General features: G+C 41.2%; 1 protein-coding gene across 12 annotated transcripts; it reads right to left on the bottom strand.

Annotated features, from left to right (window-relative positions):
• Positions 1–25,713, bottom strand: LOC126575812 (SLIT-ROBO Rho GTPase-activating protein 1-like). 12 transcript variants are annotated; one of them, XM_050236709.1, is made up of 15 exons: positions 25,617–25,713; positions 23,601–23,815; positions 22,925–23,185; positions 7,694–7,877; positions 7,441–7,606; positions 7,014–7,364; positions 6,428–6,916; positions 6,062–6,329; positions 5,784–5,996; positions 5,612–5,717; positions 5,311–5,535; positions 5,035–5,206; positions 4,881–4,960; positions 4,194–4,791; positions 1–2,226 (listed from the first exon to the last, which is right to left on the bottom strand). In XM_050236709.1, exons 3-15 carry the CDS (start codon positions 23,016–23,018, stop codon positions 976–978), a joined length of 4,197 nt encoding a protein of 1,398 aa, XP_050092666.1. In that variant the 5' UTR covers positions 23,019–23,185; positions 23,601–23,815; positions 25,617–25,713; the 3' UTR covers positions 1–975. The 12 variants fall into 12 exon arrangements, with proteins under 12 accessions (XP_050092666.1, XP_050092667.1, XP_050092665.1 ...); XM_050236710.1 differs by having other exon boundaries at positions 22,925–23,472; XM_050236708.1 differs by having other exon boundaries at positions 22,925–23,482.
• Positions 25,714–25,925: the final 212 nt, after the last annotated feature.

Genomic DNA, 25,925 nt, shown 5'->3' on the forward strand with positions numbered 1-25,925 from the left:
TTTAACCAATCCCCAATCTAACTGCCACATTTATTACTGCATCAGTCGAACAGCCTCTCCTATTTATCAGCAAAATTAATGTCACTAATGTGATGGGCGAGTACACCGTACAGAACAGGTAGTTCGTTCGTAGAAGACGGGTTCGATGCATCTGGACGCCAAGGTATCGGTACCATTAGAACACAGTCCGAGAGTAATGAAATAAAAAAGACACGCATTCAGTTTAGAATTCCATGTAGTGTTGGTGTTTCGTTCTTCCTTAAAACAAACCCATAAGCACAGATATGCTACATTGAACAAAGTATCGCAATTCGAAAGCAACGGCATACTTCTATTCTTGCTGGATCACTTTTCCCTCCTTACTAACCCCTATGGCGCTCACGGTTGTCATTATTGCAATAGCCTCGAGTACCTACAGGCTACTGACGATAAATTGGACATGTATTCTGCTGTTTATTGTGCTTATTTTGCTGGCTAATTATGTATTATAATGTATCGGATCCAGTCTTGCTGATTAAGCTTTGCTATTTTCCACCGGCAAATACCGGTATTGTGTGTATATATCGGACTATTGGTGTTTTTTTGTATTTTTTTTATAGCATACCGCCGCTTTTCAGTAGTATCAATACTTACTACAGTCCGTTGTGTATTCGTTTAATCTGTATATGTGAAACAGAATTAATAACCATCTCATTCGCCAGATCTTGCAAGATTTGATCGATGTATAACTGCAAGTGTTTGGCTTATTGCCTAAAATATAGTATAATATATGTTTCGTTCATGTGTGCCCATCGCTTGCATGTTATTTTCATTTGGTTACTGAATTGGTTGACACATTTCCCTGTTTTGTCGCATTTGGCGTGTTTGGCTGTTTTGTTCATCAGCAGCAGTTCTTAATATTTGCCGCAAGTGCAATACATTCTCCTCGCAATTTTACATGTCATGCGAGTAGGAGCAAGAGAACAGCTTTCAGAATTAGTTTGCATTTCGCCGCTGCATTTCCGGTGTTTGCGGTGGCAAAACTTGTGGTTTCTTCAGTATCTGTGGTTTAACTTTGACCTGGGGCTTGAACGAGCTCAGATTTTTGGCCTGTTGCTCTTGCGAGAGCAAGGCAACGCAAGCAGCTGATGAGCCCTCGCCAGATTTCGCTAAACATCCTCCAGTAAGGTGCAGATCGGCGAATTGCGAAATAAACTTTTGCGTGTTTCGCGCCGGAATGGGACTTTTGCACACTTCTTTCCCCGATGCTAACAAAAATGCTGGAATTGCATCTTGTTCGGTATTCAAGCAGGTTGTACCGGGCGAAATACTTTCCATCGTCTCTGATTCTTCGGTTACCAAACTTCTCGCGGTAGACTCTGTGATCGAAGGGTTGGCGGTTGCCACACCCGAACACTCTTCAAAAATTTCAGACTCATTGATGATAACGGGTACAGTTGGGGTACTTTTAATACTGATTTCCTGCGGCTTTACTTCCGCTTTAGGCTTATCGGTAGACGTAGAGTTACCTTGCAGATCAAGCTTCACCTCCTTCTTTACGGCGTTATTTTCGTATACGGGAGATTCATTGGTAAATCGTTCATTCTTCTTCAATGTGCACTGGTTTTGCGCCGCGAAACGTTCCGCCGATGTCATGTCTTCTAGTTCACTATCGATAGATTCGCGCGAGGTGCGTGTTATGTCTTCTTGCTTTCCAATCGCCGTTGGCGGTAGATCCATCACAAGATCAGGCGCAATACGGTTTCGTGTAAGTATGCGCGACGTAGTGAGATTTTGGTAAGAGCTTTGAGCCGCCCGCTTCTGCCAAAGGTCTCGATTGTGCTGGAATACATTCAATGTACCACCACTACTACCAGCATCTCCGCCACTACTGACCAACAGTGATAATTTGTTCTCTGACAAGCTGAAACTTTTTGAATGAAACTTTCGCATCGGCTTCGATGGATCCGATTGGTCGTCAGATGCAGCTGACTTAGTGGATGTTGTATCTATGGCAGCCGCCCTTGCGGGTAAACTCATTGTTTCACTGCGCCGGTTTAATCCAAGCATTGATTTGCTATGTTCCGAAGGCTCACCCATGCCACCTAAGCGGGGACGAAGCTCGACACTTTCCATTTGTTCCTCGATACTGTTGCTACTCGTACCACTGTCTATGGCCGGTGACTTTTCGCGATGCATCGTAGTTTTCGTTGGCTCTGCATATATTGGCTCGGTTGGTTTTTGTACCTGTAAATCATTCGAAAGATAAGATTAACATTAAGGAATATAAAAGTATGTGGATATATATATACATATATAATGCTAACTAATAAAGCCCATCTTAATCGAATAGCCCATCTAGAAATAAAATTGTCTAATAAAATGTGTTAGTATTTAAAAATCTTTTTGAACAATTGGCTGATAAGGGAAGCTGATTTCTTGTTAAACTGGCAAATTAGTCGAGAAAGAAGCATTTAGTAGTAGTAGTAAGCGACCAAATCTAGCGGAAATTATATATTGCACATGAAAACAAGGAAAACTAAAGAACGCTCACCTCTATGTAAGTTATCCAACACGTTACGGGCTGGCGCGACGTGCTGTATTGTTATGCAATATCGTCTCAAATGGGACATCACAAAATAACAAACCATTCAACAAATGGATTACAAAGAGGAGCTTTTTGTGGATGGAAAACAAAACCAATCGAAAAAACGGCATCGACACTGGTGGACAGAGCAACAGGTAAAACCAATTTGCATTGCATACTATACAAAACTTCCTATCTTCTCGATAACATGTTTTCCTGCTACAGTAAACATCCGTTTATTCCACACGCAATACCCAACCCCTTCGAGTAATTATTATATTGCATGAATCTAGTCTTAAATAGTACGTAAAGTACGTATTATTCTACTGTAGTAAATAATTTTTTTAAAGGTAAGATCATTTGGGATAACGAAGATGGCGGAATGTGTGGTGTTATCTCGAATGTTTACTAAACCAAATGCATATAGGCCACTAATCCAGGCCTATACTATGCTGTTGTATTTGGCCTATACCGCTCGAGAAGATATTACCAGTTTTTAAAACTGTGTCATAAATGCATCAACTGGTAGCATTATTCGCATCGCTGCATGATCTGGCTAAGAGCAAACAATTTTAACGGGCATACACTGTAACAATTTTAATGCAGTCAAACATACAAATAGTTAACGCACGCACGCGCGCACATATACACATACACACACACACACACGGGCGCGGAGGCAGCAATGCACTAACATAATGAAACTATTTGAGATTAAATATACCAAACAGATCACAAACATTCGCATGCAACATATCCGATAAGCATACTAAAGCACTAGCTGATACACTAGCTTTTCAACGCTTCATCAACTATTGAATGCGAAACTAAGTTAACTGCTAAACATAATTGAATGATAGCAAAAAAAAAACTCTACTGATGAATGACGACAAAAACCAAATACAGCCTTCCTTCTTTTACCTTCGTATAATACTCTTTTATCTTGATTGGATGTAAACATTTATATTATTCAACTTTACCAATGAATATTTCGAAAACTACTTTTACTAGACATGTTCAGTTTCTTAATCGTTCAGTATGAACGGTACATATTGAGTAAAATATTGATCTGCACTAAGGGGGCTTCGGTAATTTCTTACTAAACAAGGATTTTTTGTGAAGTAACTATTCAACTTTATTCTTTCAAGTGTACGTCATATTAATCAGTAACTTTTGAAGAATATTTGGTTCTATTTTGGGGAAGATTGATTAGAATCTTCATCCATGGCATCAAAATTGTGATGGTGCGTCTGCGAAAATATACTTTTTACCGTGTTTTTACGGGGCTTTGAAAACGTTGGTTTTGGGAAACGCTCTTCAAAGTAGCGTGCTGCATGGAGCCTTGTATGAAACGCGGATTTTAAAAAATCAGTAACTTGGTCAGTTTGACTTCGATTGATCCAAATAATTTACACAATTTTCTTGAAAGGATCAGCATTCACGGAAAAATGTTGAAAATATGTGGCACAAAACAAAATTAAATACCGAAGCCCCCCTTAACGGCAACCAAAGCGAACACATTGGCGGAGCGTTCAACATGACAAAAAGCGAGGCTATGGTCATACCCAAAGGAAAAGGGGAACAACGTCAATACACAACATACATTCTAAACTGTGGTCTCGAGTACCTCGTATGTGAAATGGTTTATATCCTCGACGAACTCGAACGAGTTTTCAAACGAATGTGGTTCATCGTGGTAGCTATATGCAGATGATTTAATTTGGTCGACGGTATCGTAGTTAATGTAATCGGCGTCTTTCTGACTGCTGGTTGATTTTTCGCCAATCAAGGATTGACTATTGTTTGCACTGGGAAGCGGTGGCTGATGCGTTACATTCATCGTCGTACTCTGTGTTGCATGTTGCCCGGAGGCAGGTACAGAAATATGTTGAAGAAGTTGATATTGTGAATGTCCCGGGGACGATAAGGTCGAAAGCTGTGTTCCAACTGATCCACTCGTTCCCGGCGGTCCAACGCCAGAAGTTCCTGCTGTAGTACCGCTGTTCGATGCACTCTCTGCTCGATCTCCCGTAATCGCGGAAGCGCTCATGGTCGACGCGGTATAGTCACTTCCGCATGTGATATTGGATAATGTATTAGAGTTTTGAGTGCAAATCGAAAGTTGACTGTTTAGAGAAGTATTGGCACTGGGACGTCGCTTTCGAACAGATTCTTCAGAGCTGCTGGACGATTTTAAATGTTCACTTTTGTCGCGTTCTTCATCTCTGTGAAAAGTAATGAGGATTTAGTTTTCCTTTTTGTCATTTGTGTAAAATATTACTAAACAAACATTAAGACATGATCATATACATACTTGATTTTGAGCGATATGTACTTATCGGGAATAAGTCCGGTTTTTCCTTTCACTGCTCCACGCCACCAATCATTGGACACCTGAACATGTAAAATAACGTCAAAAGATATTGTATTGCTAAATGTTTTTCGTTCATACATTCTATAAAACACACCTGATTGTAAAGTATCACAGTATCGCCTTTGCGTAAAGATAACTCCCGGTCAGATCTTGCATTAAAATCGAACTGAACAATTGCTTCAAACATATCTGATTCATCCTCAGATGGATATACTTCGGAGTCGGGATCCTCAGAAACTTGCTCGGTAGGAGAGTCCCCAACGTCGCTAAAATGATTGACATAATTGTTTAATCGTCCCTCAATAATCGACCCGACTTATATCGACATATCTGATGCATGTTTTTTAAAGCAAACTCCTTCGGCACTCACATATCTTCGAAGGTTTCTGATGTTATGAATTTTTCGTACTGCATGCCGCCAAGGTCCTTCGGAAAGAGCTCTGCATGGTGCACAATAATGTTCTTTATCAGTTCGTTCACCTGATTCTGGAATTGCACCTGATCTTTATCCTCGGGCGCAGGCATTAACGTTGGACCAAAGCAAATAGCCAAGTTGTATGCGTCCATCATGTTCTCGTCGGAATATTCAGAAAGACTGGTAATATAACGATGAGTATTACTCATTGGCAAGGTTTCCTGCGTATACTAGGATTAAGCATTCTAATACTTACTGGTTCAAAAATGCAAAAAGATACCGAATAACCACTACCACAGCCTTGGGAAGGCTTTGAAAAAACTTTCGAATGCCCGATACAATATCGTGCTTTGATTCCAGTTCTGCGAAAAAAAACATGACTTGAAATTGGTACCTACTATAAAAATTCCCGCGAGTGCCGAACATACGTGCTAATTGGACGAAATGGTCAAAATATATCAAAGGAAATAACGGTTCTCGAAGTTCGCGCAAGTACAATTTTAGCACGCCAGCTACGGAGTTGATATCGGAAGCATCGGTCATATCAGCTAGAGGATCATCTCCACGCTCAAATGCTTCTTTAAAATTGCTTATTTCTACTTGAGATCCTGACACTCTAAATATGCCTTGGTGGTGTAGCCCTATGTAAATAAAAAGCAATGTAAATGAAACAAACGATGAGCAGCAAGGTATGATACGAATCTACCGTAAAGATTAATAACTCTTATGCAGCTTCGAAGAATGAGCGGTATTTCTTCTCCGGAAACTTCGAGATACTCTTCGAGCGATCCACCGAATAGCTTCGGACGTCCGGATTTATTCATCCGTCCTATACGTTTTCGTTTTGGAACATTCGATTTTATCAGTGTGTCCGTTTTGATTGCAGAATCTTTCGCCAAAACATTGCGAAGGTATTCTGCCTTTGAATCCAGTCTGGCTATACGCGATGTAGCAAGAATATATTCACGTATTTTCTGCAAGAACGTGAGAAATATGAAAGAAAGCTTCATGATTTATTTTCCCTACATCGCAAACGTTTATGCTGCGGCGTATGATGTTTCTCTCCACCTACCGTAATGTAAAACTCTTCTATCTCATTCTTATCAGATCTCAGCTTTACAGATCCATTTTCAGGTTTCGGGAATGAGACAGCACCTTCACCGAAGGCTGCTGTGCAATCGTAGTCCTTAGTGTTGAGAATGTCAAGCAGATTGATTTCGGCGGTTTCCAAAGTTTTCCAGATTTCTTCCGACTCCATGCGTAAGTTATTGACCCGTTGTTCGAGTTGCAAGAGACGAGACTCCATCTCCTGGTGAAGCGCTTTCTGCAATTCTGGTTCAAGTTCTTCCTCTTGTCCTTGAAACTCGAGCCGCTTGGGAATCATAAAGGCCGCACTATGCTGTTCGAGGAATTTCTGTTTGTCAGCCCGACTATCCATGGAATTGACAATATAAGACAACGTCTCGGCATTGTGTAGCACTGCTCGACAACGGCCCTGATCGGCTGAAACATGCATAAGCAGTGCTCGAGACACCACTGAGTGAAAACCCAAATCCATGCACTGCAATTAAATCCGTCAATTCATAAAAATAGTTATTATTAACTTGCCATCCATGCACATGCAATGCAATATAGATGCACTCCGTTTTTCAACTTACATCTATCAGATCGCTCAAATCTTCCACAAAATACTTGTGAATGGTTGTGTTTGATGCTTCAAGACACAACTGATACTCATTTTTTGCCTTCAGTGCCTTCAATCTTGCGTCAGTGTATTTATTCTTTCTTTTTAACACCTCTTTCTCGATCAGTCGATACTTTTTACTACGCTCCAACTTTTCTTTTGGGACGGTCTGTTGTAGCTTCATGCGTTGAGTTTCCGCCGTGCGTAATTTTTTTTCGGCTTCTTTTGCGTCCGTCTGCAGAGTGTGGTATGTCTTCATATTCGTGTGCAACTCTTGCAAAATTCTTAGTATCTCCACGTGCGTTTCAAACCCAATCTCACGACACTGTAGGGACATAATAAGTAAATTCGTGCATTAATATTTTTGCATATAACAGTGACTACTCACCAGAGTCTGATACCTTTCTGTAAATACGCTGAACATCGTCCCAAACTGTTTGCAGACGTGCCACAAGATGAGTAGAATAGATCTCCGACATTGCCGCGTGATCCCGAGAAAGGGCTTTGGTCTGATTGATAAGCTGTTGCCAACAGGAATACGACGAAAACATAGGCCATTGCTCACGTCTGTATAAATTTGAAACGATACAATAAAATATACAACGGCCTATCACTAAGGTACGGCATATCGCCGTTAAGCCTTTTCATACTTACTTTTGTCTTTGTTCCTTGTGTCGCAGTTGTAAGCCTTTGGCTAGTTTGTCCAAATTTTTGCTGTAATCAAGCTCAACTTCGCCACGCCTGCGGAAAAAATCCTGCAACTCCTGAACCAGTGTAATTTGTGCTTCCATGCGTACATCGAGAAACTTAAGCTGTTCATTTAGCTGTTGTCGAATATCTATTGTAAGAAAACCAGTAAGGTATCGGTTAAGTAAAAATAGCAAACAATCCTTGCCTGCCTATCCAAACAAGCTACAGCTACCCACATCGTAATACGCATCAATTAACCATGAGCAATTCTAAATGGTTTTACAGATGTCGAGGGATCTGAGTATTTAATATTTTTTTATAATATAGATTTGAAATATTTTTTGTAGTGCAGACTCTTTCAAGAATGTTGTGTAAAATGTTTGATTGAATTTTGATTTTTGACCAATTACGCCTCATTCATGACTTAATTCATCTCGCTACCTTGAAGCGCGTTTCCCAAAACCAACGTTTAGAAAGTCGGTGCCCATCATATCATATACACTGGTCGATTTAAAATTTTGAGCACATAATCTGTACACTATTTGCCACGTAGCTCCGTCGACCATTCATTGAAAAAAATGATAACGCTGATTTTTTAACAATTATGCAAATCTCAATTTTTTTTAGTATGTACAATGACGGACGGTATGTTTAATGCAAATCTCATTGTTTTGGGCAAAATCGTAAATATTATCATTTTTCGAACTTCAAACTGCTGCCACGGTAGTGAAGAACCAGAGGCCAGCGACCACAAAGCAGGCGAGCAGGGATACTACAAGCACCCCCGGCAGCCGGACGGTCACAACGGACGCCCTGCTGATCGTTGCGGGGAAGGAGTAGGAGTACGCCGGTGTGTATAAGGCAATTACCACGGCGGAAAACCTTAAGGAGCTTGGGGAGCAAGTCCTGGAGGTAACCAGAGCTGCTAACAGCGGCATGCTGCTACTTTTCCGGGAAGGAGCGAAGAGCGCGCCATTCAAGGAAACAATTCAAACCTTCTTGGGGGATAAGATGAAGCTGACCGCACTGACTCAGCGCAGCATGGTGGAGTCACAGTCCCACCCAGTGCCACACATGCTGGGGGTTCGGACACACTTCCGTCGGATGCAAAGGAGCAGACAGGCGCAGCCTGTGCAAGTGTTGCGAAGAGGAAGGCCACCTCTCCAAGGAATGTGCACGGAAGCAATCGACCGAGGCCACTATCCGGGAAGTTTTCGGTGCGGTGCCCTGAACGCAGCGTTGAGATAACGCAGCTGAATCTCAACCACTGCGAGGCGGCCCAGGATCTGCTGACGAGGTCGATGAAAGATTCCCTGCGTGATATAGACCTACTTTCCGAACCTTACAGGGTCCCAACCAATGACACCCGCTGGTGAGGGGACGCGGGTGGCTTAGCTGCGATATTTGTGTGAAGAAAGTATCCCAGCGAGGAGCGGTTGTCATCTTCAACGGACGATGGTTTTGTTGCCGCAGTGGTCGGGGGCGTAACAGTGTTCTCGTGCTACGCTCCTCCGCGCTGGTCTATGGACCAGTATACACGTATGCTGGACAACATCGTCGAGCTGCTGGACCATCATCGCCGCCTTCTCGTACTGGCGGGCGACTTTAACGCTTGGTCGACATCCTGGGGCAGCAAGTCCAACAATGCGCGTGGAGATCGTCTGGGGGAGGCAATTGCACGTTTGAATATAGTGCTATTGAACGACAGAAAAATCACCACGTTCAGGAAGAATGGTCGGGAGTCCTTCATCGATTTGACATTCTGCAGTCCTGAACTGGAAAGCGGCATGCAGTGGCAGGTGCGAGACGAGGTCACCTTCACTGACCACCTCGCCCTATGGTACACCGTGGAGTCTACATCTCGAGAAGGAATCAGCCCGCCAGGATGACGGTCCAAGGTTGAGCACACCCGTCCTCCAAGCTAGAAGACCAGCATGTTTTAGAAGGAGCTGTTCACTGCCGCCTTATGTCGGCACGATAACGCAGAACCCCAACTACAGGACTAATGGGTAGCGTACAGGCGGGCCGGGAAAAAGAAGCGGCGGTGCAAGACCGAAAGTGAGAGAAAGATCGTCGAGGGTGTGCTAAAGGAAGCAAAGAAATCTCTATATTTGGAGATTAAGCGAGCAAAGAAAGAGAGTCTCCACCGACTCATAAACGATGCCGAGTCGGAAATCTGGGGTGGCGCATTCAGGAGTGCGTGCGGTGGCTCCGTGGCTCAAACGCACATCGGGAAACCTGCCCTGTCCGAACGCGGGCCATAGTGGATGACCTGTTCCCGCTTCCCGAGCGGTCGGTGTGGCCGGACACACCCTACAGTGCGGCTGGAGGCGAGGTGATGACGCCTTTTACGGATGAGGAGATGCAACTAGCAGCTCAACGCCTGGTCCCAGGCAAAGCCCCGGGTCTGGATGCCCAAACATCGCCCTGAAGACCGCCCTGCTATCCTTTCCTGCAATGTTTCGGAAGGTGTCCTATAGGCCGATCTGCCTGTTGGACACCATGGGTAAACTCCTTGAACGCCTGATCCTCAACAGGCTGACTGTGTTCACTGAGGGAGCCAGTGACCTCTCCGATAGACTCGGCTTCAGGCATGGCAAGTCTACAGTGGACGCAATATGCGCCTTCAACAACGCTAGCTGGTTGGCGATCGCCCGGGCGCTGCACGGTATGAGGGTACCCGACTACCTGTGCCGCATCCTTGGTAGCTACTTCGATAATCGGGTCCTGCTGTACGACACCGAATCAGGTCCACATGAAGTGCAGCTTACGGCTGGCGTTCCCCAAGGTTCCGTTCTAGCGCCAACACTCTGGAGCATGATGTTTGATGTTGTCCTGCGGCTAAGGCTGCCAGTCGGGACTTTGGTCGTTGGTTTTGTCGATGATATGGTCCTGACGGTCAGTGGTCAGAGCCTGGAAGAGGTGTCTGTTAACGCGGCGCGATCTGTCGAAGCGGTGGAAGCGTGGATGTCCGGGGTGGAACTGGAGATCGCTCATCATAAATCCGAGATGATCCTTGTTAGCAACCTGCAGCCAGCCCAAGTGGCATCGATCAAGATCGGTAGTCACGTAGTTCGGGCTCAGGAAGCGATCAGGTATCTCGGTGTGATGATTGACTCCAAGCTCACCTGCAGAAGCCATGTAGAATACGCCACCAGCAAGGCGAAGAAGACCCTTCACGCTCTCTTGGGCATAATATACAGGACTAAGGGGCTGAGTAGCAGCAAGAGGAGACTGTTTGCAGGTGTGGTATCATCCGTGTTGTGCTACGCGGGTCCTGCATGGGACGAGGCGATGACGGTACAGCGAAATCTGCACTCCCTAAATCAGATCCACCGTCTCGCTGCGGTTCGGGTGGCAGGCTCCTTCAGCAACGTGTCCCTGCCGGCCTGCCGTGTGAGTGATAACCGGCATGACGGCGCGGACGCGAGGCGCAGGACGATGGAGCGCTGGCAGGGTGAGTGGGAAAATGATGCGCGCGGACGTTGGACGTACCGTCTGATCCCAGTCATCAAATGCTGGATTTCGCGCGGCTACGGGGAGATCTGGTCCAGTTTCTTACGGACATGGTGATTTCCGGCAATATCTCCACCGTATAGGGCGAGCCTCCTCGGAAATGTGCCCCGCTTGCGTGGGAGATGTGGAGTCTCCTGTGGACGTCGTGTTCCTCTGCCCCAGGTTCGATGAAGCCAGGGGCAGGCTACGCGGCATAGTAGGAGAGGAGGTCCGACCGGAGAATATCGTGTCTCTGATGTGCGGAAACCGAGAGGCATTCGATGGAGTAAGTTCGTTTGTGGTACACGTCATGACGCGGGAATTCCAAAGACACCAGGCTGTCAACGACCACAACGTGGTTTCATGTGGGCAGGGTGATGATTGTTCCTAGGACGACCATCAGGGATTCTCAGCAACCCGCGCTGACCTTGAGGCCCTATGGGAAGAGGGCATAGCCTTAGGCCGAAGCCACTCTTTAGAGTACCTTGGTGCAATGTCTTCATTAGGGTGGGAAAATTATGATTAGGAATGATGAAGTAGGTGGTTTGGATCATCATTCTAAAGAAGTCGATTTAGACGATTGTTTCTTGGTGTAAGTGCCTTGGCACTGCCTCTTTGTGTGTAATCTCGAAAGAGGAAAGCCGCGGAGGTGAGGTTACACGAACCAAGCGAGCGGTTTAGAATAAAGTTAAAAAAACTGATGACAAAAAGTGAAAAATTGGAAAAGCAAAAACGCGACGGGCCTACCTGGATAAACTTTGATCTAAGAAAATAATATTAATTTGTAAATTTCAGATAACCGTAACACGGCTACAATGGGCACAGGAAAAAGTACATTTTTGCAGACACACATTTCTCAACATGATTGAAGATTTTCACAATTTTTCCCCAAAATAAAAGTATTCTAGAGAAGTTCTAGTTTAAGGGGGGACTTCGGTATTTTCGGGCCAAAAAAAGGCCCTTTTTTTAACGTTTTTTTGTGACGTAACCATTCAACTTTATTTATGCAAATAAATGGCATATTAATATACAACTATTGAAGAATATTTGATATAGTTTTGAGCAACATTCATGTACAAACTATTCCATGGCATGAAATTTTGGTAGGCGTGTCGACAAAAAGTTACTTTTTACGGTGTCCATCGTACCGACATGACGGATCATCTGAAACCTCCAAATCGATATTCGTTAGAAAGGTTATAAGTTTATCTAGGTAACCCCGGAGAGTTTTTGTTGATATTCCAATTTTTAGATTTTTGGCAGATTTTTGAAGTTGAAAAAGTGATGCTTTTTGCGATTCTGCCAAAAAAAACGAGCTTTACAGAATTGTTATAAAAAAAGTATAAACAATTTTAATGGTATCTCGACGGGGTTACCTGGCAAAAAGTGTGCAGATTATGTGTTAAAAATTTCAAATCGATCGGCCCAGTAGTTTTTACGGTACGATGGACGCCGACTTTGAAAACGTTGGTTTAGGGAAATGTTCTTCAAAGTAGTGGGCTGCATGGAGCCTTGTATGAAACGCGGATTTTCAAAAATCAGTATCTTTGTCAGTTTTTCTTCGATTGATCCAAAACTTTTACACAATACTCTTGAAAGGATCTGCTTTCAGGGAAAAATGTTAAAAACATGTGTCGCAAATAAAAATTAAATACCGAAGTCCCCCCTTAATACAACATTCAGATAAAAAATAGTTCTTCACAGTTCAAAAATAGTAGTTCAGGTTTCTTCACAAAGAATCTTCAATATGAACCTTTTTTTAAACCAATTAAACTTAGTCATTGAATGACAATGAAGGTACACTGGACACAGTTGCATCTGTAGCTCGGAACTAAAAAGAGGTTTAGCATGACGGAGCTAATAGAACGGTAAAAACTTTATCCCTTTGGAAAAATAACATTGATAGATCTCCCGCGGGCAGATTTACCATTTTATCTAAGACTACATGGTCTGTCGCAAAGTAAACAGGACTTTTTACATAGACAAATTTCTGGTGGTGCTATCCTAATGTGGGTATTTTTGTTTGAAAGCTGCACCTTTGAGGGACTTTTGGCCAAAAAACAGTGGTGAGCGTTGAGCGATGAGGCAGCGCATTATCGGCGCAACATGCGCCAACTCCCTTTTTCACGATATTCTTGCCGAATGCGACAAATGCTATGCATTAAAAGCTTCATAACACCAAGATAATATATGGCAAACCATTGTTTGGCCCGCTTGTTTGGTTAATTTTGATAAAATCCCGCACCTCTTTCGATGCTGCCAGGCGTAACCACGATCCTGGTTTGGTTGACATGAATGTCGTCGTTGATATCTTCACGACTGGTTTTAAAATGCGTATACCACTCATAAACTCTGCCACGGGATAGACAATCATCACCAAACACTTTTTGCATCAATTAGGTAAACGTTTTATCGAGTTTAAAAGCTAAACTTGATATTGGTTTTTTGTTGAATTATCATTTTTGTACCGACGACAAAAACATACTGTCATTTTAATTCAATAACTTTGCTTCTAGACGCCCAAATGCCATGAAATTTGGACTGAAAGTCGCTCAAAGATGCACCTATCAAACAAAAATACCCACATTAAGATAGCGCCACCAGAAATTTTCCTATGCAAAAAGTCCTGTTTACTTTGCGACAGACCATGTACATACAGGTACATACCCTGTATGTATAAAAAAAGAGAATGTTTTCATTGCTCTGTTTTGGACTTTTGTCCAACACTAGTATGATATTATGGGGTGTATACAAATGGGTGTATGGGATGTATACAAAATAGTCGTGCAAAAGATGTCTGTTCGGAAAAATGTACTCAAAGGCTGAGTTTGAGTTTGCTTCGCACGCCAAAACAAAATCTCATAGAAATAACAGCGGTTCTCGGATGTAATCTTGGCATTGTTTACAGGATTAAACATTTTATTCAATAGGACATAGGAAATACGGTAGTGATCGGTAACGATCTGAGCGCATTGAAATAGTGGTAAGATCGGTCAGAGCAGAAGTTTGCGAAATCCAGTTCGATCCATACAAAAGCTTGCAAAAGAGACGGATAGCGCAAGATCCTTCATGCATCGGTTGGCCAAATATGAGCTAAAAACAACCACTAGAGCTAGGGTGAAGCGTAATTTAATAGTTGAAAGGATAAATCATCTTTGATATGAGCGATCGATACATTCGTTGTCAGTTTTGAAGACGAAGAAACTGGTCGTCGTGTTCTCTGATGACACTCATCACGATTGATCCAGCAAAGAATTCCCGCACGAATAGGTTCATATTGATCCTAAAGACTAAGAATGTTTCAGAGAACATCAAATTCAAGTCCACTTTCGAGATCCACGCAGGAATAATGATGTTTGGAGCAGTTGTCTCTTATGGTTTGAAAATGCCTCCAGTTTTCATAAGATCCCATATTAAAATGAATAGTGATGTGTATATCAATTTATTGAAGGAATACGTTTTACCATGGATTAATGCAAACTTCGACTCTCCAGAAAAAAATGAGTTTCAGCTACATGGAGGCTGCTGCCATACGTCTAACATGGACTCAAAAATGGTTGAAGAAGAACATGATTTTTTGGTCGAAAGATTTATGCCCTCCAAGCGGTCCTCATTTAAATCGGTTGGGCTATTCAATATGGGCGTTTGTTCGGCTTAAGAACTGTGAATCGTCACACCATACGGCTGGCTCGCTGAAATCGTTTATCACCTAACCCTGGTTTTCTAAGTTGGACACCTATGTTACCGAGGGTGTTCTGGAATTCGTAACCGCTTGGAGAAATGAATTGAAAAAAATCCACTAATTTTGTTTGTTTTTGGTAAACAATGAAATATAGAGCCAATTTAGATACTATAAAATATAAAATTTTCTCATTTTTTATGGTACACCCTGTATTGCTAAAGAAAACATGGATAACATCATAGTGTTGAGCAGTGATTACAAAAAAGAACACCAATTCGATAGAAAGGTTCACGTTTCATCCATCGCACAATTCTAACATTACCGAACGTGGATTGCTGCAATTGATATGTAATGCCAATAAGAATGGCATTTACGAAGGAAAGATCAGTTACTTCAACTGGTCAAGCGAAAACTAACGTTGTGTTTATGAAACAGTATTGCGTTTACAACGCCACAAAGAAAATATTAGTATTATAGCAGTGACTAGGATAGCAAAGCGGGTTCTCGCAGCTATTGACTGTAGTGTGTAGTTGTTAAACGGATTATATGAACATGGTGAATAATGAACTTATGAATGAATCAAAGCTCTCTACATTGTAGGTATTTTATAATAATGCCAGTTTACCTTGAGAAAAAATCAATTGTCAATTTAAATTATGCCAGCGTCATAGGTGTCGATGAATTTTGCGTGTCACTTACAATCCACCGATAAACGAGACTAGCTTCCTGCGAGCACAATAACTCCACTGTCCTGCTGCATTGTCAATCGATCAACGAAAGCAGTGGCGTGATTTTGTGCATTTAAAAATGTTCGTCACATAATATAAATCTGATCCGGAGTTACATGAGACATCCAAAATATAGACACTGCGGACTACCACTATATGTGCACATTTCTATCCAGACTCAATTGGCAAACATGTTAAAAACAAAAGAAAACATTTTCGTAGATGCTACAGAAAGTTCATTAAACGGAGAAAAGCTCCGATGCTCGGGCTTGTATTTACCTGGAAAAACATCTCTGAATTCTGGGCTAGGCTGGTGGATCCATCCATTACGCTGCTGGATTATGCATTGAAACATTTCGTATTCACTTTAAATCGTACACAATAGCCAGAGAAAGGTATGTTTGCTGCTTCAACAAAGTGTCTAGAAAGGAACTGTGTTCCGGGCGATTTCAATTGATCATTCACTAATATGTTCAGACACGTTACCGATAACCGCACGATAAAATCACATTAATTTACAAATGAAGTAATTTTTCTCATCGATTCAACACGGCATCCTGACAATTCGTTATCGACATTAAAAAAAGCAACTATTGGCAACATAATTCCCAGATCTCGTAATTGTTCGCCAGTAAGGAAATACGTCCATATCCCACCCGTATGTACAGTGTGTCTCTCTTGTTTTGTTTGGATTCAAAGTACCGTAAAAATAAAAGAAATAAATCATTACAAAAAATGTTTTCCAAACGAATATTAGGCAATCGAATAAGTCTTTTCGTATTTTGGCAATAGATGGCTTTGGAGTCGTCTATCTCGACCGTTATCAATCACATTATGGGCCTGATGCCGTAAGGCACGCGCGACAGTGTCGCTGAAAAGTCGCGACAGTAGTTGTCGCTGAAATGACGCGACAGTGTCGCTGCTCGATTTTTGGAATTAAACTGAAAGTGTCACCGAAAATCGACAGTTACGGCATCAGGCCCTATATCATATCATATCACGTTGTTTTAAGGGACATTTTGTGTATTTGAAAAAAGAATTTGAAGAAGTGGGCAAAAAGAGTGGCTACAAAAAAAGCTCGATGTTTGCATGAACAGCATGAATTGTCTGTGAAAAAAATATTGGACCGAATTAACATCTGCGATTCTTTGCTGAAACGAAATGAAATCGAACCGTTTCTGAAGCGAATGGTAACAGGAGATGGAAAGTGGATCAAATACGACAATAACTTGCGAAAAAGATCATGGTGCAAGAATGCGGAAGCTATACAAACAGTCCCAAAGCCAGGATTGACGCCACGGAAGGTTATGCTGCGCGTTTGGTGGGATTGGAGAGGAATCATTCATTATGGGCTTCTCCAGCCTGGTCAAACTATTGATTCTAGACTTTACTGTGACCAATTGATGAGATTGAAGCAAGCAATCGAGTAAAAACGGCCCGAATTGATCAACAGAAAGGGCATCGTCTTCCACCATCACAACCCTAGACAACACACATCTTTGATGACTCGGCAAAAACTGGGAGAGCTTGACCGGGAAGTTTTGATGCATCCTCCATATAGCCCAGACCATGCACCATCGGATTACCACTTGTTTCGTTTTATGCAAAACTCCCTTGGTGGAGTACGGCTGGCTTCAAGAGAAGCATGTGAAAACTTCGTGTCACAGTTTTTTAACGAAAAACCACGGAGTTTTTACAATAAAGGAATTATGTCTCTAGCCAAAAAATGGCAAAAGGTGATTAACCAAAATGGATCATATTTGGTTGAATAAAGTTGATCAAAACCAGAAATATATCCCTTTGAAGTTTTACTAAAAATACGAACAGACTTATTCGATTACCTAATATGTCTCACATTCAATGACATAAACATGTTAGAGCTGTTAGAGCTGCAGATACCAGGTGTATGCATATGAGGCCGAGTTTTTCATTCTAAAGCTATATCTACGCCAAATGGAGCTGTAAAGCCAGTCTAAGTGTTTTATGTTGTTCATTAGGAATCCGTTAACCCTCATCGGTTCTTTGTATACGCGCGCAAACAATTTGGTTGGAAAATATCAAATTGTTCAAAAACGGCTTTCATTTCAATCATTTTTGAAGCTCTGAACATATGATTTCAATTAAAAAACTTCTTTTGGTCGGTAGGGTGAACGGTTTACTCAAATTTGAAACTGATCGAGCAATATTTGGAGCTACGGTGCCGTTGTAAACGTTCAAGCAAATTCATGGTTGCATTCGATATGACGATCGAGAGGATCGTTTGATCCGTAATAAATTCTGGCCGATCAGAAATGTATTCTGAACATGCAATAATAATTTGAACACTATCTATAAACCAGGAAAAAATGTAACAGTCGATGAAAAATTGGTTCTATTTCGAGGGTGATCTACGTTCCGTCAAAATAATCCATCAAAACCTGCCAAATATGGCATGGTAATTTTGGTTTTATGTGTTTCAAAATTCAATACACAAATTTAGAATAGTCTTGATTGATACACCTTGATTGATACAAAAGTAATTTAGGACTTACTGTTTTGGATTTGACAAAAGGAATATGCGATAAGATTGTAACATGCCACCATCATATATTATTTTAAAGAACAAATTTCATTGTAATTTTTGTAAGGAATGACACTATATTCGACAAAAGTGTTACACCTGAATTTATGGCCGAATTGATTTCCTCCGGAACTGTTGTAACATTCTTCAATAAGATAAATTAGGTAAAATTTTCTTCAATAAGAACTATTTCTGCTTAAAATGATGACTCAAGCGATGAAAACTAACAAAGGATTACAAAATTTCAGTCAACATTTCACAATCATTGCCAGATACTTTTTGCTATTGCTTTTGCGATATAGCAACTTCTTCTTCGTTAAATATTCTTCGGAAGCAATCTACTGGGACGCGACATAAAAATTCGTCATTCGTTGATTGAATGATGTGAATAGACTATCCCCCAATAAAATTATTGTCACGCACGTATATCATTAACCATTTTCAAGAATGTCATATCACAAGAGATAATTACTCTGCTAGAAACAATTGCTATAATTACATTATGTTCACAAGAAAGTGCTCTACGGGCATTAGTTTGCATCGCGTTTACAATTATGGATATGGATATGGATTGTGCTAGTTCTCACTTCAAGTTTATGATTTCATACGGTAAGTGAAAGTTCACTGCTTTATTTCCCAGGATCAGCGCAGTGAAGGCTACCGATACCAAACAAATTAATCAAAAACTGCATCATGCGAAAAAGGAGCCAAATTAAAGCGAAACGTAACTATTGCTCTTTCTGCCAAAGTCAGGGTTGGAAAATGAAATGCACTATTACATTTTCATTTTGCGACGCAGGTGATACTTCTTTTCTTTTATGTGTTCATCGTAAACATAAAAAATACACTAAAGATTTCATTCCCAAAAACGACACCGTCGTACGATTATGTGACGGCCATTTAGCAAATGAAGAGAGAAGTAAAAATGTTAATAACGATAAAAAATTTACAGTCTTTACTCAGTTCAGCAAAGTTAGTCAGCAAAAGATTCCGCATCCGATTCCGTTTCCGAACTACATCGAAAATTGAAAACAAAACTGACAAAAATTGAGCGACACAGGGTAAAAATAACAATTGTTACGGTGCTTATGATAGTAAGGTGATAGTTACCGACTGAGGCAATAGCTATCGCCTGAGGCGATAATAAGCACAATGACACATGCTGTCAATGTCGTGCATGCAGTCGACTTTAGGCGATAATGAACACCAAAATGAACCAAATGAATTATCGACTGGAGGCGTCAGCCTCGGCTCACCATCAGCACCTAAATATAAACAAAAACAACACAGACACAATCAGATGTCATAAAGGGTTTAAAAGCTGCTAACAAACCATTTAATCGCATAAGGACAGAAATATCTCCTTATTTCACACTGATGCCAAGAAGAATTATTCTCAGACTAAAGTAACATTTTACGGAAAAAAACAAATATCTACATCTCTTAATAAAAAATGCACAATTTCAGGGGTGAATTATTTTCACTATCTAAGAGGAGGAGGGGATTGAAAGAGCGTACATAATAACTCACTTTCACCTACCACTTCTAAATGAATATTTTTAAGTTTCTGGAATTTTTGATCGGTTCGTTAACAACTTAAGTTTTAATTATAAAACCCTAAAATTGTGCAATTTGGTAGAAATGTAGAAATTGGTTTTTTAAGAAAATAAAATTTGCAAAATCAATATAAAGAATTTATTTCAAAGAAGGAAGATTAGTGGGAAAACAAACCAAGAGAGGCCAACATAAATAGCAGAATAATGATTGATAATGGCGATTAAACCACAAAAAGGCGTTATCATCCTTCTATGGATTCATGGTAGGCAGCCTTTTGCCCCAATTGTACAACCGTACCTAGCAGTTTACTTAGTACAGTCGTTTTCTGCACAGAACACTCGTTTTCTACAAGCTTTACAAATGCATTTTTGTGGGAAGGGAATAGCTTTTAATATTCATATATTTAGCCAGCAGTAGCTGAATTCTTGAGCATTGGAGAGCATGAAGGAAGGATAGATGAGCGAAATCTAAAGAAAGTTTTACCAACTTATCGCAATAGATACTTAAAAGCTAGCATCTATAGATAACAATGGCTATTTTCAGCATGTGCTGAGGACATATTTAAAGCTTTGCCACAATAAATTGCTTTTCCTTTAACTGTTGTTTTGCCTGCTCCATTGCGGTTTCGCTTACTAGGTTTTCTTCCCAACAGCACTTTTTTCTTCAACTTCTTCCAGAAAAACACTCGTTGATCTTCACTGTAACCTTCTCACCGTTGTATCAAGCGACCCACGGCACAATCAGATATTTATCACTGCCAGCAAAGACTGCACAAATAATAAACATTCGCAGAATAAATTAGAGTCTCGGTGCGCTGTTACACAAAGAACGTATTTGCGGGACACAGATTATCCTGGAGTCACGCCCGCCGCGTTCTCATTTTCAAATCAACCATTAGAGTAAAGAGGAGCATGAGATGTGATGTTGAGGTTGCTCAACATTCCAGATGCGTCTTCGCACTTTTGTAGAGTTTAAAGCAGCGCTCTGCTTGATGCAATGGATTTTTCACGATCTTACGCTCAATCAGAAGAGAAAGCCTAGAAAACCCAAATCACTTTTCTATTGTTTCCCTTTTCTTGTGACGCGGTCCCTACCAGCAAAACTTTGGTCAACTTTGCTTTCACGCACACTTGCAACATGCCTATAGTATTTTTAATAGCAGCACGAAACACGGTGATAATCGGCTATAGTGACATTTCTATACTGAGAAGAGCAATGAGGAGAGCTCATTGGGTCTCAGAGCATGCCTGCACCACCCAGATAGCACCCAGCTAGCATGTGGTGAGTGCCTTTCCTATGCTGGCAATGAGAGCGAAAAGGAGGGCCGCGGAAATTTTGCTATGGGCATGAGTGAGATGGATGATGAGACGGGAATACTTTCAGCTGCGTGCATCGTCGCCGCTTGAAAGCGCGCCGGACTTGGATCGAATCCGGACTCGGCACCGCGATTTGATGCATTGATGCCGAAAAAACATTTTTTAACTGATTAAATGTAACTTTTCCACCCCTCCCCCCTTCCTAAATACATTAATTTACGATTCCGCATATTATAATGAAGATGTGGTTACCAAAAATGTTGAAATTTGTGGTTTTTTCGGTCACTCAGTATTAATTTTTTCGGTCACTCAGTATTATTTTTTTCGGTCACTCAGTATAATGAAGATTTGGTTACCAAAAATGTTGAAATTTGCGATTTTTTCGGTCACTCCGTAGCTCATCGTTAGTGGGGGGCTTATTTTAGTCTTTTACCCAAAAATGTTTAAATTAGCTATTTTTTCGGTCACTCAGTAGCTCACCCTGAGTGGAGGGGCCTAATTTAGTCTTTTACCGAAAATAAAAACTCCCATTTATGAATCAAGCAAAATCGGGTGGTATATCGAACAAATCTAGGTGGCATAATTCGCGCAAAAGGGCGTATATCGAATAACCTGCTTCATATGCCACCTAAAAGGAAAAATGAAAGAGAACTCACGAAAAGAGGGGAAGTGCTAGCTGGGCAATCAGCGCTTGAGCTACCCCTCAGCCAGCGAAGTGCAAGAGGAAGGGTGTGGCGGCTAAAAACGAACCGCCACTGTCTGCGATGGTGACGAGGAAAAAACAAACGTGATGTTCAGTTTGAAACCACTCGGCGAAAGACAGAAATAGAACCCCCCCCCCCCCCCCACTCACGGAGAGTTACTGAGTTACCGAAAAAATCGCTGAAATTTTTGGTAAAAGACTAAAATAGGCCCACACTCACGGTGAGTTACTGAGCGACCGAAAAAACCGCCTTTTAACTGATTAAATGTATTTTTTTCACCCCTCTCCCCTTCCCTTATACATTAATTTACGTTTCCGCATATTTTAATGAAGGTTTTGTAACTAAAAATGTTGAAATTAGCGGTTTTTTCGGTCACTCAGTAACTCACCGTGAGTGTGGGGCCTATTTTAGTCTTTTACCAAGATTTGGTTACCAAAAATGTGGAAATTAGGTGCTTATTCTGTAACTTGCGATTACGATGGCCTCAGGCGTTCGATTCATTTGGTTCATTTTGGGTTCATTTGGTGTTCACGATCGCCTGCATGTCGAGTGCATTTTTGTGGTCGACAGCTGGCGTTCTGTTTACATCGAGCATCGAGCATCTGAAAAACAGTTATAGCGTCCTGATTGTGCATCAATAATTTCTTTCTGCTAATCGTATACTATTATTACAAAGGTTAAGTCGTTTTTGATACAGAAAAATCAAGTTAATTCCCAGTTTTATTACTCCAAACTGTCATTTTGAATTGTTTATTGTTTTCGAAACGTTTCGAAATTCGCATGAATCATCGAACGCCTGAGGCCATCGTAATCGCAAGTTACAGAATAAGCACCTTAGCGATTTTTTCGATCACTCAGTAACTCACCGTGAGTGGGGATGCCTATTGGGATGCCTTTTACCGTTTTTTGTATCATGTTTTACGTCAAATCTTTAAAATTTAGCGCAAAAATGCGTCGAAAACGGCACCAATACGTGCACATAGGCCTCTTTCACATTTACTTTAATTAATTAATAGACAACATAATACATCAATTTTCGCTCTAAAGTTTGGGCCCTGTGCTAAAAATCAGGCACTCACTGAGAGGGTGCTAAAAATGGGTTTTTAACGGAAAAACCTTTGAAAAGTCTTTATATACTAAAAAATATACTTACTGTTGAAAAGATTCAGCTTCCTCGTCGAACCAAGACGCCGCATTGGACTTTTGATGTTTCCGTCGTTTTCGTCCATCATGGTCACACCGTTCATTTTATGATACACATAAACTACCTTTTGTAACGGTTGGAGGATGATGACCAAAAATATGGTAGAATCGTTTTTCACCAGATTACCCTAGCATGTGTCCGGGTCGTTTCAAAGGATCTAAGAAAAGCACAATTTCTAAACACTCTCATCGCCTTTTCATCACCATTTCACTGAAAAATCGTTGGAAAAAATGGAGGCTAAAGTTTGCGGTACTCAGCATGCACGATTTTCCACAGCTATTCGCATCACGTATCGACGCATAAATTGAAAATCAGTTTTACTCACTAACAATGAAACTACCCTCGCTAATCATGATCACGTCCGAGGCAGTTCTACGCACTAATTCACAAATCACTATTTAAACTTTTAAATAGTTAGTTTGAAATAGCCGAGTCGATCCTTTTAAGATCGTTGTGCTGTTACACTCAATCTGCCAGATTCACTTTCATATGAAAAACTACGAAGTTCTTTACACGAGATAAAATAGCATGAGAAGAAATTGAAGTTGACGGAAGGGAATTGAAGCAGCTAGTTTACTCACTTTATATGTGTCTTTGTGGTTTTAATAATAAAATTTGCACTCACTTTCGTTGGACGAACGTTGGACGCTGTGGTGGATAACCAGTATTGGTAGTATTGTGAACGTGGTATTGCTTAGTACGCGATCGTGTTAAATGCTTCGCCCGGAATTGCTGTCGCCATAGAATCAGAAAGCAATTCACGAACGATTGTGCGTCTTCAGTTCAAAAATGAGCATCTATTCTTATGGGCTTGAAGAATAACTGTAAAACTTACAAAAACTAAAACGAAAACACAAAAAAGTCAAAAACACATGTAATTTAATGTAATTGCAGGTACACACATGTAATTGCAGTTGACGTTTCGTTATAAACTTTTATGCGATTATTCCTGCCACACGAAGCATAAACTTTTTGGCATTACATTCTGAGTTTACGCTAGAGTTTACGCTTCGTCTATCCCTGGCTTCTGATTTTATTTGAGTCATTTCATAGACAGAAAAAATGCCTTTAATCAGAAGATCAAGTAAAGGAGTGCGCGGTCGAATTTCAAAAGACTGGCACTAATCCGTAGAAACCAGATCTGAGCAACGGGGACATGTTTTCAACTTCAATTGCGTATGTTTGAAAATCAAGATCGCAAGAACACCGAGAAAGGATTAATGATAGCGACAAACGAAGGTAGCAATGCAATCAAGATCAGGATCGTATATGTGGAACTAATGCGAATCCTCCCGTGGTGATTGTGATGGCAATTATTGGATGTTGGTCATCAGTATCATTGGAAGCATCAGTACAGTAAGAACCGTTTCCATTTTTATGTTGCATTACAAACTATACATCCAACATCTTAAATATAGGCCTCAAGAGTTTGCAGAACGAAGTTTGCCGGGAACACTAGTATTGTATAAATGCACATTCTCTTTCATTGCACTGGCCAAATATATGAACAATTCTGTATTGTTAAACTGCAACGACTATAAACCTTAAGTCGTAGATGTTAAGAGAACAAACTTAGAGTAAATACATTCATGTTATAGAGTGTAACGTTGTCTATCGCCTGCTGTTACTTTTTCAAGAGCTTTTGGGTTCAAATTTTGGGCGGCGTTGCAACGTTTTCGAAAGGACCATTTTCGTCCTCTGCGTTTCATTCCAGAATGTCCGCGTATCAAACAAAAATCATCTGCTTCCAACAGTGGCGTCGCATCGCACGTAGAGCCGAAAACGCCGAACTTTCTGAACCAATGCTGTCTTGGACTTGATCGCTATAACATTAACGGCTTATTTCCAGCGGGTTAAGCCCACACAAAAATACCCGTCCTTCTGCGGGAATTGTCCGCCGAGTTGCCACATTATGATCTGCATATTATATCTATTTAATCATTAATGCTCATGTGATCGCAAAATATTTAAAAGTATACGTAGTTACCTCGTTGGTATTGTACAGGTAACTTTTTAGAATGCCGAAGTGAGGGGCAAATATTCAAAATATTTCAGTTTCGTTGAGCATTTGTATTAAAGCATTTTGCTGGAGCTGGCTTGTGAAAAGGGTATCCTAAAAATAGCTACGTCGAGCGTGGCTAACGTGGACGCTAACGAAAGATCATTGTATGAGGGATAAACTCAAGGATGGGGTATGCAAAGAAAAATAGTTATTTCATGCATACTTCTATACCATCATATTCTCATTACAGATCATGAATCTTTAAAGCAACGGCATAGAAGTTAAGCAAGCAATCTCAAGAGCAATTTGATTGGTATTTGTGATGAGCGCTGCGGATCTAGAAGGACTACACCGATCGGTCTTTCACATAAAGAATAATATCATACCCCGCGGACATTTCCCATACAAAAATGCAAACATTTTGTGTGGGAAATGTCCGCGGAGTAAGTTCCACAAAACTTAAGTTGCGAAGAAAAGCGTGACGTGATCGCTCTTTCCAATGATGGTTTTTTTGCTTGTCCAAGCGATCGTCGTCGCGAACAAATTTATTATGAGACGAAGCACGGCTGCTCGACTGATTATTCACAAATTCAGATTCACTTTCACTGTTCATAAACTATTGAATAGAGGTTAACTCACGACATTACGGCGCGATCGTACGGGATTTTTTTTATATTTTGCTTCAACACCAAATTGATGGTTGACCTCACGCCACTACTCAGGCTGTGGCTGTGAAGTGCGTGCTCTACACCTCTACACATCAGGCACGTAACGCTGCGTACGTAAACGAGCGTACGTTGCGGAGCGTAGACGCCTACATACCGGTCGCGTTAGCGTAGCGGAACGTACGAGTGTATTTTGCTTGCGTATATATGATACGATTAAAATCTAGTTTTTCCTTTTTGATGTTAAAAATCAATTAAGTTTACATGATTGAGGTTGCGTTTT

The sequence above is a fragment of the Anopheles aquasalis genome, chromosome 3, assembly GCF_943734665.1.
Source record: "Anopheles aquasalis chromosome 3, idAnoAquaMG_Q_19, whole genome shotgun sequence".
Taxonomy (NCBI): domain Eukaryota; kingdom Metazoa; phylum Arthropoda; class Insecta; order Diptera; family Culicidae; genus Anopheles; species Anopheles aquasalis.

Coding starts and splice junctions, on each gene's coding strand:
- LOC126575812 (XM_050236709.1), bottom strand. CDS start 23,018: ATGAACGGTGTGACCATGATGGACGAAAACGACGGAAACATCAAAAGT. Junction 6,330..6,427: donor TAGAAGAGTTTTACATTACG/GTAGGTGGAGAG, acceptor ACGTTCTTGCAG/AAAATACGTGAATATATTCT. Junction 5,718..5,783: donor CCATTTCGTCCAATTAGCAC/GTATGTTCGGCA, acceptor TTTTTTTCGCAG/AACTGGAATCAAAGCACGAT.